Source organism: Lates calcarifer, linkage group LG7_1 (genome assembly GCF_001640805.2).
Source record: "Lates calcarifer isolate ASB-BC8 linkage group LG7_1, TLL_Latcal_v3, whole genome shotgun sequence".
In the NCBI taxonomy this organism is placed as follows: domain Eukaryota; kingdom Metazoa; phylum Chordata; class Actinopteri; family Centropomidae; genus Lates; species Lates calcarifer.
The window spans coordinates 16,958,699-16,976,536 of record NC_066839.1 but is presented as its reverse complement, the minus strand read 5'-3'; the positions used below and the strand labels follow the sequence as shown (position 1 = coordinate 16,976,536).

At 38.7% G+C, this 17,838-nt stretch overlaps 1 protein-coding gene across 2 annotated transcripts; it reads right to left on the bottom strand.

Annotated features, from left to right (window-relative positions):
- Positions 1–11,364: 11,364 nt before the first annotated feature.
- Positions 11,365–16,410, bottom strand: LOC108898051 (poly(A) polymerase type 3). 2 transcript variants are annotated; one of them, XM_018697894.2, is made up of 12 exons: positions 16,274–16,410; positions 15,782–15,952; positions 15,455–15,521; positions 15,246–15,327; positions 14,843–14,952; positions 14,703–14,756; positions 14,484–14,595; positions 14,223–14,312; positions 13,397–13,535; positions 12,965–13,037; positions 12,727–12,847; positions 11,365–12,460 (listed from the first exon to the last, which is right to left on the bottom strand). In XM_018697894.2, the coding sequence occupies exons 1-12, from the start codon at positions 16,279–16,281 to the stop codon at positions 12,252–12,254; spliced, it is 1,236 nt and encodes a 411-aa protein (XP_018553410.2). In that variant the 5' UTR covers positions 16,282–16,410; the 3' UTR covers positions 11,365–12,251. The 2 variants fall into 2 exon arrangements, with proteins under 2 accessions (XP_018553410.2, XP_050927938.1); XM_051071981.1 differs by lacking the exon at positions 12,727–12,847.
- Positions 16,411–17,838: the final 1,428 nt, after the last annotated feature.

Sequence of the window (17,838 nt, the reverse complement as noted above, 5' to 3'; positions counted from 1 at the left end):
GGGGTTTATTTGCGGCAGATTCACCCAGGCCCAAAATTAAGTGAACTCAGGCAGGGATGAATGGGAGAGCTCTGATTGAATAATTGATTTCCTTTGTGTGGCCTGTGTTTAAGAGGGATAACTAGACATCCTTTGGAGTGTAATGATTGTAATTACTGCGATGACTGGTCATGTCAAATATGACACAGGAAAGGACTGTTATTAACCTTTATTCTCCACATAGGAAAAAAAAACTAACCCAATATCCTCTCGTCTCTCCAGTCGGCATATGGGTTTCACCTCTGGTGGAGGCATGGCTGCCGTAGGTTGAATGCATGGATGAACTCATTCCCTGTCTTCTACTCCTGGTCCATGAAAGGTAGATGGGTAATTGACTGTGCAGTCGGAGTCACTGGTGTGCCAATGACTCACGCGGCTAGTGAGCCTTGGGGTAACTCTCAAAGTACAATGCATTATGGCTGCAGAATTGAAGTGTAAAAGATAGGAGTTATAGCCGTGTTCATGATATCTGTCAGATTCCCATATGCCTTGACCTCTCAAGCAGTGCAGCCCGAATTGGGCTTTAATGCACTTGATGCACTGAGGGCCTCAGTGAAACAGACATTCATCACGTAGTGATCAGACACAGTCTGCTGAAGTTACTGGACATGGGGTCCATATGAATCACAGACACCGCCGCTGATCTCCTGATCTACTGACTTGTCCAAACAGTGAGGTCTAAAGCCTCAGCTTTAAAGCTGCATATGCAGACTCGACTCAGCTGACTCAGCTCCGACCCAAACACTCTCTCATGTGTTTGTTCTCTGCACAATTTTGCCTATAAAGGCTGTTTTCAAACATTTTGTTTGTTTTATTTTGTCTAAGAACATTTGACTGAACACATTTGCTCATTTAAAGCAGAACTAATTGATGTTTTTTGGCCTCTTGCAGGCAGAGGAACAAGTTATAAACACAAACTGACATATTATCACTTTATTAGGTTTGTATGCCTGATGTGTTAGCAAACAGTTTGCCTATTCCCACATTCAACAGACCATGGAATAGCATCAGCATTTAGTTGGAATCTGTTGGAGCTGTTTTGGCAACCTAACAAATATAACAATAAAAGTCTTCCTTTAGCTCAGGTTTTTTTCTCTACCAACCCCTGACAATTTTTTCTTGGCTTTTTAGCTCTTAAATGGGTGCTGAGATGTTTGCAAGCAGTGGGGTTTTCAGCACTTTTTTTTTTCCTGGAAAACAGCTGACTAGATTAATGATAGAGCAAGCCAAAACCAAAACAATTAGTTGAAAGACACCAAAACACTCTATAGAGCTAAGGAGGACTGAAGAGGTGGGTGATAATTCTCTGTGCAGTCACTACAAGAGCGATTGCTTGTGGTCCTTTCACATTACTAATACTCATTTGATCCAGCGTTAATATAAAAAATATTGATTTGTGCAGCTTTAAATGGAGTTGCTCCACTGGAGTAGCAGAGAGTTAATGGGAAGAATTCACTTAAAATGACATGTGCTATATCAATAATATAGTCCAGCTCAGGTTTATTTTGTAAATACAAACATGCCTGTCCTTAAGCTGAACAGCAGAGAGTGAAGTCTTCAGTGCTAATGTCAAACTGAGGCCAATCCTGGAGCTGCTCCATAGACGGTGAATAATTGAACAACTGCAAGGCCACTGTGACAGCCCCCATGGTGATTTCACTGGGATATGTAGACATTTTATGAGTCACAGCTGTAAGGCCTACAGTCAAATAAAACTAATTTGGATGTAAAATCTCAAAACATTTTATAAATCCATGGAGTCAGTCCCTAATGCAGTGTCAGTGGACCAACCACTACAAGTGTCATACAGTTATCCATTCAAGACTTGGTGATGTGATTTCCAATAGCAATCTACAGCTATTTGTCCCATCCACCGTACCATTAATTGACCCATCCAGCTCCAGGCAAGGGTTTCAGAGACATTAGAGTCTCTACTTCCTAACCTGTCACCGTAAAGCTCAGGCCTCGTTGCCCTTCAGTTGAACCTCTGGAGTCAGTGCTGCCAGCCTTGCCAGCTGTGGAGACAACTGAAAAACTTCATTTGGAACTCCATTTGAAGGCTTTAATTAGGTACCACAAGCTCTTGCACAGGGGGAGTGTGACCAGTGCGCAGCAGACAGATGGCACCGGGGAAACAGTAGTACATTTTCCACATGACCCAAGAGAGGCATGCCATATCAATATGTTTTTCAAATAGTTCATATTAAAGGACTGAAAGCCTTATATTTTAGGTGTGGAAATGTGGGTGTCCATTTATCAGGCGGTTGGTCCTCCACTTTGGCCCGGTCCAGAGGCTTTCAAACCACTGGGAACACAAGAGAGCTGAGGCCAGGGCGTGAAGGGAGAGGCATGAAACAAAAATCCTGTGTGAGATGAAAGTGATAGATGCATGCCCGTGTTGGGAAAACAACAGGAAGTCAGTTACTGTAGCTGGTCTGCTGATTTTGCAGTAGCAGCAGAAGTGTCTGTGACACGCAGCTCACAGAGGCAATTAAGCAGCAAAATAAAGCGATTCTCAAAACCAATAGCAGCACATCCTCAAACAACAGGAGCTAAACCAAGGTGAACCTGAAGGTCCACAGCCTCATTCTGACACACACTGTGTATTGCAAAGGCAGAAAAGGCTCATACTATTTGGGTAACACTCACACAGACATCTGTAAGATAAGTTTTAATATATAGTAAAGATGGTAACAATGTAGTGAGAGGTGTGTGTTTATCTGTAACTACAGCACGGATGACTATGAAATTTATTACTGACATTCATGTTCAATAGCAATCAGATAGGTCTTACCCTGACTTTTCTTCTAGTGCTATGACCAGCTCAAAATTTCAATTAGTGGAGTACTTTGGTTTACAAAACAAATATTTCTACCCTCTGCCTCAGTTGTAGTTTGTGTTCACTGTTAATAGGCAAAGTTACAAACACACTAAACAAAGATGGTCAACAGGGTACAGATTAGACCTGCTAAACACCAGCATGTTAGCATTGTCATTGTAAACATGTTGGCACCGGTTGGCACCGGCATTAGCATTTAGCTCGAAGCACTGCTGTGCCTAAGTATAGCTTCACAGAGCTGCTAGTATGGCTGTAGACTCTTGTTGTCTTGTTGTGTGCGTCGACTGACACTGTTTTCAAGCAGCTATCCGTACTGGTTATTTTGCAAACCATTGGGCACAGGAGAATTATACTGCCGTGAAAATTTGTCTTGGCATCTGTTGTAATCAACATGAATCCAAGCTGACTTTTTAATGAACAAACAAAACAACTCCTAAATTGAATTTTAACTTTTTATATTATTATCTGCATTGAAGTGAATAATCTCAAAGGTGAGCTTTAATGACAGATAATACTAACCTAAAGAGAGAATCTAAATTAGAAATGTAAATATAATCAATAATGAGTTAAAGAAAAGTTAGTTTTTCCCCCATGAGGCTATAAATGAAGACACAAATTTAGTCTGGAGTTGGTTGCGACTGTGCCATCCTGCTATTTGTGTTCCTTAATGACTTTCTAATTCCTCATCAGTGGGTAGCTAGCCTCCACCAGCAGGCAGACAGAGAGCAGTGGCAGGGTGCCATCCAGGAACAGGTGCTCCTCCATGTTGTGCTTATGGTGTCCGTAGGCCTCAATTACATCCTTTAGGTTGCTCTTAAATTGGGAGCATTTCAGCGGGTTCAGTGCTTCGCTCTGAGCTTAACTTTTTCTGCTTACACACTTGAGTGCTTGACTTCGACACAAGATACTGAGTCATTTGTGGCTGCTGCTAACTTGGCTGAGTTTGTTTTTAATGTGGTGGCAGTGTTAGCTGAACAGTGAGCAGGAGAGGAATAGGCTATATTTATCTGCCACCACTGAACAGACTATAGACCATTCAATTGAGATGATGACATTTTGACTTTTGACCTTTGACTAATATCACATTTGAGCTTTAGTCTACTTGAAGACTTTCTAGGTGTTTATTGCTTTCACAAGGTACACTTGCTTTGTTCAGTTTGCAATTATAACAGTCATCTCAACCAGTTACAGGTGACAACATCACCTCATGCTGGTGAAGTTGTGTGAGCTGTGAAACAGTATAGCACAGAATTTTAAGTAGGTTGTTAAAGACCTACATGATGGTGTTAGGATTAAATTAAGTATCGTTCTATAGCTGTGTCTGTGTTTTGTGGTTTACACCAGAAACAAAACAACAAATGATGACAGAGATTGACAGTTGTAAATCAAAACAAAGTGACTTTTTTGAGCTCCATTTAAAAGATTTAGTCCTTAAGGAACGTTTACATCCTAACATCGGCCTAAACTATTGCGTTAGGAGGGGAATGTGAAATGTACTTATCCTTACAAATGAATAAGTAATCATTTGATACATGTATATGAATGGAAATTTGCAGAGACCAAACATGTAGTTTAGTCATTTTACCATTTTCATTTTTTGAAGAAATGCATTTTTCTGGCTATTGATTTTTACTGGGAAACCGATTCAGACACATGGAAAACACTACTGTGAAGCTTTTTCAAATTTGACAAAATTGAAGAAGTCTAAATTCTTTCATTAGAGTTTAACATATTTTGTACTGTTTTATGACACCATAAGCAATTGCCAGCACTGCTTGGATGCATCATTCCACAACTCCTATTAATGTATTCTACCTTCACTTTTCATTACTGCAGCCTTTGCCTTGTTTTGTGATCTTAAAGAATAATCCTGAAAATGATCATTACGTCATACTGTTTAAGAAGTGCTTCCAAGACAATAACAATTTGTTATTGAACTGGGTTACAAAAAAACAACTGTTATTAAGTTAATATTTTTCTTTTATGAATATTATCTTGCAGAAAGCATTAAACCTTCAGGAATATGTAACTCTCAAATGATAATAAGTTTCCATTTGTTTTCCTTCATTCTTGTTTGAGGCTTCTTAAAAGTGCCATTTTCATCAGTATTGACAGATTGGCATCCAGGTCAGGTTTTCTTTTCTTTTTTCTTTTTTCTTTTTTTTTTTTTTTACATCTTCCTGAATGCTTTGCATGCTCGGCAGTCTCACTGTTCTAGGACCACCTTGCTGCCAAACAGTGCAATAAGCACTCTTATTCACAAGGGAAACACTGTGATTAGAACCTGTACTGCAGGTAAGGTACTAATCATGTTTGCATACAAGATTAGCTTGAGAAAAAGTATTTGTTTACCTAGATCAGGTGTTGGAGGTGCAGGTTTAGTCCAAACGACAATAAGCACCTGCACTCCATCACCTTTCTTTTCTTGTGTTTTTATGCTGGTTTTTTTTTGTTTGTTTGTTTGTTTGTTCGTTTTTGTTTTGTTTTGTTTTGTTTTTTTGATGCCACAAAGTTTCCTGAGGTTATTGACTGAATATCTCATGCAATATTGAAAGTGCCATTGTTGAATGACACCAAAACAACTGAATTACACTCAACATTTCCCACGTACCAAAATGTAAATTTGACAACCCTTATTCAAAGCTGGATGAAGTATCATATTTTTGAAGCTTTATCTAAAAATGGGGATGAACTTTTTTCAAGTTGTCTATCAGAGATGATAACATCCCCCTGCCATCCCTACTCAAATCAACCCCCGACCTGCTCAAAAATTGCAACACAATGTTCAGAATGTTCAGAAACTTCACATTTATATTTGGGGACAATGAACAAAACAATTTTTCACATTTTTTTTCTCAATACAATGAAGACTAAACACACATTAAGCAAGCAAAAAGGAAAAAAAAGAAAAATAATGGCTAGTGCTGGAGGATGAAAGTTTGTCCACTTGGTCAGGAGCAAGAAGGTGACAATGTAATCTTCAGGCTCGTCAGCCAATCAGTGGCACTCAATCATTTACGCCTGCTGTAAAAGAAAAAGTGAAGAAGAGGGTTGTAAGACCAATAAGTTCACAAAAGGCGTGTAACACCACTTCCCTCTTTAAAATGCTGCTGCATAGGCATTTCCAATATGAAGGATTAACAAACAATTACTTCATGGCATTTTCAGTCTTTTATGTACATGTAAATGAACTAATCTGATTGTCAACAAATTCAAGTTCAGACAAAAAAAACTGTTGGAAGCTTTTGCTGAATGCATTATACCAAATTCCTGCAAGACAGAACTGACACAGACACATATCCCAGTAAGTCTGTCCGCCATGACACCTCTCCTCCACCACGCTGGTCAGATCACTCAGAGCAACATAACAGTACACATCTACCGGGCCTCCTCTGATCTCACCCGGGAAGGAGACAACACTTTCATATCAATACCCTGTCATCTCACAATGTGGCATCTTCGCCTTTGAAGGTACAGTAGCATTGTTGCAGTTGCTCAGATGTGAAACTCTAGCTTTTATCATCCTGTTTTGGGCAAGGAGGAGAGGAGTGGGAGATGAAGGAAGCGGTTTCTTTTTAACTTGGACCCACCAAAGTGGAAAGTAACAGCGTGTTGACAGGTGTGTGAAAGGAGCACTGCTGGGGCAACTGGGGAACATCAGAGACCAGTTTAGAAGGCTTCATAAAGTCTCTCCGAAGAGGCACTGGCAGCAAAAGAACTATCAACTCGAACAAATCAGACGTTAGAATTGAAGGCTAATTTCTATGGATGCCTGCATCTGCTTTTACCATAGATCACCGTCCTTTCAGATTTAAGGAAGACACTTTAAGTCTTACTAACATGCACTGGTGCTATTCCTCCAACGAAGAGTCTTAGGACAGAAACCAGAGAGATTTGTTCCTTGTCCTGAATTACCAGCCAGCTGTAAACTACAAGTCCCATTCCACAGCAGGAGGATCACTCCTCCCATTAGCCTTGGCATAGTGCCGACTACAAATGTGAGATCAGTGGTCGTCAGGAGGCCCAGTTGGGACGAGACCCTCTGTCACTCACGGCGACACATGTCAGAAATTCATTGTCTTTCCATCAATCTGGGGACCTAACCACCTCAATAGCAGATGGAGGCCCAGCAGGAAGACAGAGGGCCATGCCCTGAGCCTCTGCCCCACACAGAGTGCACACGGCAGGAGTAAGAGGGGCCACAACTATAGGGGAGCCCCATACCCTAGACTGGACCTCCTGTGGATACACCTCTGGATGAAGTCCTAATGTTGTCCATGATTAATTAGAGACAAATGTAAGTACGCAATTACTGCTGTGTAAGAAAATAGGCTTGCTTTTGATTTGGACACTCATCCCATTAGATAATTATTTTAAAGTTTCAAATCACAGATGGTCTCCTGTATGTTGCACCCTCTCCTTTATGTCAGCAATTACTTTTACATCACAACTGCATTTCTCAGTAAATATATAAAAGTCTAAAACCACAGTGGGCATAAACATCCCTCCCAAATTTAGGAGTGAAAATAGCGATAAATATGGTCTGCAAGGGATAAAGATGTCTTGCCACCCCTGAATGGGGATATGTAATGATATTCATAAAAAGACCACCTACTGCGGGCACAGGAAAAAACTGTTCCTTAGCAACAACATACACGTTCTTACAAGCTACATCTTGGGAAATTTTGACCAGATTGGGACGCAAACAATAGAAAACCTTTAACTAGGCCATGTTATGAGTCTACTCCCTATGGCTGAGTATCTGGGTGTCTCGTCTGGCATAGATATCCCTTCCAACTAATGATACATACAGCATATCAACAAAACATAATAAATAGAATACAAGCAAGTTTGTGGTATGTTGCTGAGCCAAATCTCAGCCCTTTTTAGTTCAGTTCAAAATGTTACATGAGTGATCACAAGTCATATAATTAACGTTCCAAAATCCATCACGGCTAAAGGTCAAGTCTTATTTTTCACACAAACGTACCTTTTGAGCTCATTAAAAAAATTTACATGACAATTGTCCAAGTTACTGTGCAGTGGATACTCTGTATACTTCAAAGGTCATAAACTTGTCAACCCTGCTATCTAATTCTAGTTCTCCCTCCAGCACTCAGAAAGCGTTTCACATTATCAGTTGATGAGAAAACTCTGATAGCTCAGCTGCATTAAAAAAAAAAAAAGTCTTGTGTCCATTTCATGTAATTAACTGGGGAATCCTGTTCATAACTCTGTATCTTAAAATTACTGAATGTCAGAAATTTGACATTTAATGAAGGAAAAAAATCACAAAGCTAACAGTGAGGATGGAAATCTATTCAAAATGAAACTACCTTATAAGGAGATGCAGTATTTTGTTATACTCTGAGGATGTTATCTGCATCTGTTATGGGAGACTGCATGATGCAAAACCATACTACAGACACTTTAATGCATGAGGTTCATCTTGCTGTCAGCACTACAGTGTGTGCAGTTACTTAGTCTAATGGCGTTAGATTGAGTGTGATTTCTGTGGTAGTTAAATCTTAAGCATACTTGCTATTTATCCTCTTCATCCAAAAAGGCCTAAGAACAATTAAAGTTCAGTAATGAGTGATGTTTGTTTCTCTCTGTCATTAATTACAGTTAATCAAAAACAGTGATGACTTAAAAGCATCACTCTGCAAAGAGCTCACAGAGGTCAACTGACAAAACATTATCTTCTGGGTACAGCACTTTAAGCAAAATTATAAACAACCAAAAATATATATATATTGTATTTAAAGCACATCATGATAAATCATCCTCACAAATACATCACAAAATTATTAATCAGAACCTCACGACTATTATCTGGCTCCAAATCAACACATTAAGGTGAAAAATGCAAGCATTCAAAATCCTTATTTTCCTCCCTTGAAAACCGAGCCATTTGTCGAGATTACTGAAGGTAAAGATAACTCTAATCTGCAGCGGGGTTTGCTGTCACCAACTGACTGGTCTTTGAACAGTGTGTCTGTGTGCCCATGGCTTTGCTGTGGTTGGGGAAGAGGCCAGTAGAAAGGCTTCAGTGCCCTCTTGTGGTGAAAAGATATGACATTCATCCAACTCTATCAGTCTACATTGTGGCAGAGCTTCTATGGATTTCAACATGTTTGCTGAATGTGCCATAGGTGTCATATGAAGGGCATGACAGGGCAGGAAAGAGAAGAGGTATGTGCAGCCAGAAGGAACTAAGGTTTCTATTTATGATTCTGTGCTGTACCTGATGAGCTGCAGTTTGATTTGATGTTTCACAGTAGTAACAGGCATTATGGGACCAGGAAGCAGGTCAGAAAGCTCGACAGTGGGCTGACTCTCTCTCTTGTTGCTGGGCTGGTTCGCACTGGGAGACGGCCCCTTACTGAGCGAGATGGGGGACTCTTCAGAGCAGGTGTGTTTTGTCTTTTGAGTTGCTTCCTCATCAGGTTTGAACTTAGATGAAGTTTCTGAATGGGGAGAACGAGGTCTCTTTGTGCCCTGTGGAATCATGGAGGGTAAAGTAGGTTCGCTGGGTCCGGATGCATGGACAGATGAGTCTTTAGTCACAGACACTGAATCCTAAAGAAAACTAGGATTTTTTTGTTTGGTTTTTTTTTGTTTGTTTTTTTGTTTTGTTTTTTTGTATTGTTTTAATTGTAACATTCTCTGGAAGGGCTCAGTTATTGCACTGTGTTTTGACTAATACCTTAACATAGACACTAGATGTGTTAAAGTATTAGTTTCAGAAAATATGCTTTGTGACGTCCTTGCTAACAGTTAGAGAAGATTGATTCCACTCTTATATCTGTATGCAGCCAACAGCAGGTTAGCTTAGGTTAGCATAATGACAGGAAACAGGAGGATACAGCTAGCATGGCTCTGTCCAAAGGTAATCCGTACTAACCAGCTGCTGCCTGTGGCTTCACATTTATTGTACAGAAGTATGGGCAGTAGCCATATTCTCATCTGACACTCAGCAAGAAAGCAAATAAGCATATTTCCCATAATGGTGGACGGTTCCTTTAAAATGACAATAGGAACGGTTTGGCAAACCTTGTCAACTTTGGTAGTCTTGGCTGGTATCTCAGATTGAGGCCAGCCTTTTCTCTGTGTGCTTGGTTGTCCTGAGCTGGCAGGTGGTGTGTGACTGCGTGCTACTGTGACAGAGATGTGGTGGCTCACTGCAGCCTCCAGTTTTGGACTGAAAACCCTTCTGTGTTCGCCATTAGGCATCTCCCAGAAAAGATTTTCCCTCTTTACGTATTTTGCGGATATGGTCATCCCTTCTTCAAGTATCTTAAAGCCCTCTGCTAGGCAGCACACTGCAACAGCACAAAATCAAAATATGAATTATAATTTTACACAACATTGCTCCATTTCTACTACATTTTAAAAAAGAAAAAACTTACTACTATCAGTGAAGGAAAAGAGGTCAGAGGTGAGGTCTATTTTCAGTTTTTTAGACACCTCTGTATTTAAGATAAGTCCGATCAGCCACATTGTGCTCACTCCATCTCTGAAACAGACAGAAATACAGGCCAGTGAGTTGACAAGGTACATCTAACTACTAAAATAAGCAAGCTTTAATGTTTTTGTACTGCAAACTGAGAATTCATGTATAGCATAAGAACAAAAAACAGGAAGGAGATCAACTATAACCATACAATCACATCCTTACCTCTCATTGGCCTTCCTGGGTCCAGGGAAGGACTGTAGATTAACATGAGCCAGAGAAATGTACATATTTCTCTCCAGAATTCCCACCAGGAGTCTGATTTTAGACTCCACCAGGCCAACCCTGAGGGAGTGAACAAAACATAATTTTCAGATAGGGTAAAGCACTAGGAGAGTAGCTGGAAATAAAATATTAAAGCTGTTTTCTCTCTCAAAGAGAAGCACAGACATGAATAAGACGCATTTCACCCAAAGATATAAGATTGTCTATGAAAATGTCTACATTCATTCCAGTTTTACTTAAACTTGGCATCTCATTTTCTTTGTTCGGTGTACTCACCATTCAAGATGCTGCCTCTCTGTAGCAGAAGCTGCTTGCAGCAGAATGTAATGCCTTGAAATGTAAGAGACAGAACAATGGCAACAGATGTCACAGCATTGTGCCTGGGATGTTACTATGTGAATAATAATTTCCATTTTACCAACAAAGACAGTTATGATTTCATTTCTTATCAATGTTTTAAGCAGGTCAAGTTACTAAACAGTACACTGAGCAGCATGACTGCACAAAGATGGACACCAGTCATTATTATGTCCATTATAAACTTTTAACTTAACAAATCTAACTATTTTAAAGGATAAAACTTGTGTGGTTTTAAAATGTACTCTGTGTTTGTGTTTTCACTGTTTCACTGTCAGTTTTTTTCCACAAGATAATAATTGTATCATTGGCCATATTAAGGACACTGCCTGTTGAGATAATGGAGAGTTTGGTTGAAAGTGAAAGTGAGATTAGAACACATGGCAGATTTATTCAAACAGGACTTCAGATTAAACTCAAGAGAAAAGATAGAAACTCAGTATGAAGGTTCGGACACAACAATAAAGTCAAGTCAGGCAGCACATATTCAAAACCTCAACAGTTCACTTAGCAATAAAGACATGATCACATTTTTCAAATACTTTATAACAGGCCTCAGTCCGTATTTTGAATTACTAACAGAAACCATCAAACCATCTGCAAATCCATCAAAACAATCAGTATTCAACCATCAAAATTAAGTGCACATTTAAGTCTGAAAGAGCATATGGAGGGCTTAGAAATTACATTAAAAATGCCATAAATCCACACCGAAAACAAACAGATGATCCGCTTCCCCTAAAATGACTTGAACAGACTTCAGTCAGCATTTTCAATTAATAACAGCAGAAAGCAAAAACTTGTCTGCACATTCATTAAAAAAACTGGAACAAATATAAGTCTGTCACAATAACAAACAAAAGATGATCCACTTCTTAAATAACTTGAACAGGCTTCAATCCACATTTTCAATTAATAATAGCAAAAATTGTTTTGGACATGCATTACACAGTTGCTGTTCAAGAATTGTTAGGTGCAAATCCTGGTCAATTTACAACAAGACCGTATCAGTTTCATTATGGAGAACACAATGAGCCTGCATTAAGAGACAAATCACCAAATAAACCTAAATACAAAGTCATGCACTGTAAAATACAATGAGTAAAAACAAATTAATGAATGAAGTCTCCATAATTCAGAATAAAAGATACAAAACAGTACACACACAACAAAATCATTTGATTTTGAACTGGATACAAGCTAGGGTAGTTAGGAAAGAATTAGAAAGTATTTCCAGTTTTATTAGGAAAATGGGTATATAAGGTATACAGTATGTTAAAAATGATAAACAATTAAAAACAGTTTTGGAGCAAATGTCCTTATTTTAGGAAGCAGTGTGTATGTGCGCATATTTTGTACATGGCAATAATTATTTTTTTCTAAGTAGTTTAATACATACTGGTACTTCTCAAAAAAGTTTGGCGTTTCAAAGAGTTTGGACCAGTCTGCTTTTTCCTGCTGTATTTCCTGAGCGATGACAAGGCCTAGGAATGAGGAAGAGAAAGCTTGTTTAATTCTAATCACTTTGTTTACAGAATAAAATCCTTGTTATGAGTTGACATGTTTGACCAAACTGAACTAACTTAATCCAAGATTACAGCACAGTAACTGAAGTTCCCTTTACCTGATCAAGTGATTTAGCAGTAGAACAAAAAGACATTGTGTTAAATCTACTTTGCAACAGTAATGGTTAAGTGGCCCACAATGCAGGTAGTGAGCAGTGGTAGTTGTCAGCTAAGTGACTACATACCCCGCTCCATCTCTTCTGTTATGATGGTTAAGGTGGAGGGAGTCACATTGAATGACGTGTTCTGCTGTGGGTATGCTGGGGTAATGATGGGCATTATGTGGCAGCGGTCACTTAGATTAATCTAGAAATGTAAAACAGACTTTCAGCTCACCTATGTTTGAAATATGATAATTCACTGACTGACACGATTCTGTGTTTGTACTCTCAAATTTTACTGAAAGTCCTGCTGAGGCCTTACCCTGGGATCCCAAAAAGGAAGGTTGTAGTAGTAATCCTCTACTATCCTCAAGCGAACTGGGATTGGCCACACCCTGACACAAAACACAAGATTTTCAAATCAACTGATCCTCGTCTACAACATTTACAAAGCACTAACAAGAAGCTACATTTTCAGAATGATACAGTCACAATTCAAGTCCTACACTGTATAATTTCCTCTCTAGTTGCCTTTCAAAAATTGAGAAAGACTGACTTTACAAGAAAAGCTCCAAGTGAGATCTGCTTTTTTCCAAGTCTGTATTGTAATAGAATCAAGGCTAGACCAACTCATGGTCAAGTAAGATGACCCTGACTGAAGTGGATCTCAGTCAAGTGATTTTTAGTTTAGTAAACCTTCAAGTTTGACCTTTTTTCATTTAACAAACACACCAGAAACGTTGTGACAACTCACCACATGGAGTAGACCTTAAAAAATTTGATCACCAGGGTGGATGCTATAGCATTTGGGTACACCTGACAAATTCTGGCGACCAGTATGGCCCATGATATACCTCCCAAGAAGCCCAGCATGTTAGAGTAAATGTTACGCCCTGAGGAGAAATAAGAGCATGAGAAAAAAAAGATTAAAACCTCTACTTCACAATGTTATCTAATAATGGCCTGTTCTAATTTATTACATACCACAGGTCAATTGAGAGTTTTTAAATAAGAGTTAAATATTGGATATCTCTGTTCTATTTCACTATTACCATTGCTTCTTACTGCTATTACTAAAGTTCAATTTTTGCTCAAAAATTGTGTAAAATAGGATAAAAGATATGTTATAAATATTATGAAAGCTATATGGTTAAGTAAACCTGTGCACTGTTTCAAATAGAGGTTGGTCTGAGGTTGTCTGGCTGCAAATACAGACAAACCAAACAAAATATCCATGGCAACACAAGACACTGAATAACAAAGCAAAGAACCAGAACAATGACTGTGTCCAAAATCTATTCCTTGTACACTCTTTTATTAATCCCAACATAATTAACAATCAAGATTTAACTTCATAGTGAACAATAAACTGAAACTGAAGTTATCATTTTGTGCCAGTGACTAGAAAATTATTTTAGATACAGTCAATGACATGTAATCCTATTTTGAATGAAGGCCAGTACAGGGCAGCCAGGCATTGTTTGTGTAAATGTGTAATTATCATGTAAGGGGACAAGTCCACCACTTCACTGTCTCTTGATTGACTAGCAAGCTCAACTAGTTCTGTGTGTTCAGCTCACGTTTGGCCCACAGCTTGATGGCTCTCAAAGCGAGTCTGAAGTTATAAATGTTAGGCACAAGGCTGAGGATTTCTTCCGTAACTCTGTAGCCTATAAAAACAGAATGAAAGCAAGGATTAATATAGAAACAGTCACAGTGAGAAAGGGTAAACCACAAATAAACAAATTGGTACGCTGTCGTCCATCAAAGAATAATAACTACAGCTGTCAAGTTCTACTGCAAGATTTCTGAGAAGTCGTGTGCTTTAATCTGATGCTTACCATTGAGACTCCTGGCGCAGCGTTTATCTATGTTCTGCAACATCTTGTCATCAAGAAGGTTCAGATTTTCAGGAATGCTCTTCAGTGCCACCTGGGCAAAGGTTAAGTCAATCTAAAAAAATACAGAAACACAAAAACAATGATTAAAGCACACATTAGGAAAACTTTAAGTGAGGATACTGTAGACAGTAGAAGGATTTTTTTCTCCAGACAAATTACCTCAGTTCCTTCATAGTTCAGTTTGATGACAGGGACATATGTCTTCTCAATAGCCTGGGGACAACAACACTGTTGGTCACTTGTACCAAGGAGAAAAACATCCTTTGACTTGTAAACAGTAAATCACTTTTATGACTAACCCGTATGCCTTTGACCTCCTCCTGGGCTTTCAGCTTCTCATAGAAGGACGTGAAGAAGTCCTTTCTCTCAAGAAACCCAGGTCCAACACAGAGAGCATCAATGTCAGCACCTGTCAAAGCAACGCAGACTTATATGACAGCAAAGTCTATAATTAAATAGACCATTATCCTCACCATGTATTCTCAGAGGTGGTAACCCACCACTGGAAGAACCTATGATGGATGTCCCTCAAATAGATAGTGTCACTTGTGAAACTGATGGCTAGCAGATTTATCACACAACAGCATCACATATACTAACCTACTGTCAGTCAACAAAGTACACTCACATGAACCATTGTAACGTACAAGTTGCCACAGTCCTAACATGCTCTTACAATTGAGGAAAGAATCTCTTAATTACCTTTTGAGTGAACTCCCAGGTGATAGGAGCCAAATGGAAAGACTTTGCCCCCAACCTTTTCCGTTACCAACTCAGGTACATTCTAAAATCCAAATGCATAATAATGAAATTGTATTAGATATACAAAAACATATTTTCAGTATCATATTTGTAAATATTTTTGAAACAATAGTATAAATTAAAAAAAGATTCAACCAACAATTTCTTACCATTTCTACACACATTTCTTTGAGCCACTCCTTAAAGAGCAACTCCAGTTTTTTCACAACTTTCTCTCTGCAAATATAACAAGAACACTTCTCTGAAGCAAATTCATGCTATAGTTAATTGTATCAACTTCATTCACTGAAGACACTGTTGTTTAACTGATTATTCTTTTCACAGTAAAAACCAACACAGGTTAAAGGTCTCAATAACGGCATAGCATCCAAGACAGTTACAAAAGAGCTAAAACATCAACGTTTTTTCAGTTATACCACTCCAGGCTGTATTAATTAACAAGGTGGACATAATGAAACAGAACAACGATGTCATACCTGTGCTGCAGCTCCAAGTCGTCCTCAAACACACCATATGATTTCAGACAGTCAGTCAGCTTTCTAGTCTGGATAAAGTCAGCCTGGTTAGGCAGATCCTCACTGATAGGATCAGTGATCCCATACCGCTTGGGGAAGCCTAGGGTTGGTGGACCTTGGCTCTTTGTTGAACTAAAAATGGACATGTACATGCTGGTGATCTATTCATGATAGAGTCATGAAACAATACAGCACGGAAACCTTAGTAGAAGGAAAACGGTGTAAAGGTGTTACAGATAAGGTGGTGTATGCCTCCCACTGTGTCAGCTACGTATATTACTCCCCTTATAAGTTAGGTATGAACACCAGTCGAAAATATTTGCTAAATCACAAGTTAAGCTATAGCTAATTCAACACGAAGTGTGAATCGCAGATGTCCTGTACCGCTCATTTACCTGTCTTACCAAGTCTAAATCTCTGGATAAACATGAAAAACAAGAGGAAAGTGTTTACCTAGTCATTGTCGCGACAGTTTAGTTTCTTTATTTACATCGAGTCAGAAATATCTTGTTTTCACTTTGTAAAACACAGCAAAGTGAGTACCGTGAATACATTCCGGAGGAAAAAAAATGTATACTCCATTTTGGAACGAGCGCCTTCTGAATTCTCAATTCTCTATTGTCGAATCGAAACAGAGAACGATGGCACGTGAGCAGAGAAAAGTTACACGTGAGCTCTACCTGTCTCTGTGTTTAAAATATATTGGCATAGTTTCTCTCATTAGAATGCATAAATGGCACCCACTGAGATACTGTTGCCTGAAAATTAATGATTTACGTGTGATAGAAAATAAACATTAGTCAGTTTTTTACTCTACACTAGAGTATGAACTTTTATACTCTGAAATTATATCTGGTGATTTAAGATATGATGTTTGGTGTAGGAAAAGATGATTTCAAAGACATTCATACTAGAAATGTTCAAACAAAATTCCAAAATGGTTTAGTCTAAACTGAATAGCTGTCTCTTGTATAAATCATCTGCCAGATGTTTTAAAGTTTAAGCTAACTCTCTGCACACATGGTTTCAAGAAAAAAAAAATCTAATTGTAATTCCAGTTGCTAAGAAATTATCAAGTAGTGGCTTGGAAAAAAAACAACATGTTTTCTCAAAATGATTAAGCCAGGTAATGGTAATATGGAGATATCTCATTAGTGATGAGTGATTGCAACTACAACAATATTGCAAACTATTTCACAGTTTTTTCTATTTTTCTACAAATACATACTGTAAGTGGATTTTTAGAGAAATTGAAAATGCTGAATGACAACAACACTATGTAGCCTTCCTCTGAATCAGCTGTACTGGAAGGACCTTAAAGCTTCTCTGATCAATATTTGTATTATGAAAAACTGATTTGCTTACACCCTACTACTTAAATGCTTTGGTTGACTCTCACTGCTGTTATCAGTGTCATTTTCACTTTCGGTCAGAGCCTGCAATTGTTCTCAGTGAAAAAGATCTAAATTTGCTCCTTGCTGAGCACCAAATGACAAAGCTAAACTAACTGGCTGGGAATCACAGTGGAGCATGTAGACCAGAAGGAAACAGGACGGCAAATATTACATCCACTAGGTGACCAAAGTAATGGTTTTCCATTGAATGCTAATGTTGCTCCATGTATGCTAGATGTAAAGTAGGCAGTTGCTAACAAATTTGCCAAATTTGATGATCTGATGGCTATGGGTTGAGCAGGCAATATCGATTGCCACAACGACTGAGAGAGCATAAATTACTATGGCAGCAGACCCCGGGCAAAACCTATCCACCTTTTCGTAGTACTGTTTAAATGGGAAGTTACACCTGACGACACCAAGTTACTCCTGAAGTTACCCTGAGATGCCAGTAACTTCGCTTCGTAGTACAGGCCTCTGGACTTGGAATTTGATCTGTTGATATGACAGGATGATCACAAGAAATACACTATTGCAAACTATTGCATGTTTTCAATGAAAATAAAAATACTAAACAGACAACATCATTACTTGACATTCCTCTGGATCAACAGCTGCACTGGG

Coding starts and splice junctions, on each gene's coding strand:
- LOC108898051 (XM_018697894.2), bottom strand. Junction 15,522..15,781: donor GACTTGGAGCTGCAGCACAG/GTATGACATCGT, acceptor TTATATTTGCAG/AGAGAAAGTTGTGAAAAAAC. Junction 14,953..15,245: donor CCTGGGAGTTCACTCAAAAG/GTAATTAAGAGA, acceptor TTGCTTTGACAG/GTGCTGACATTGATGCTCTC.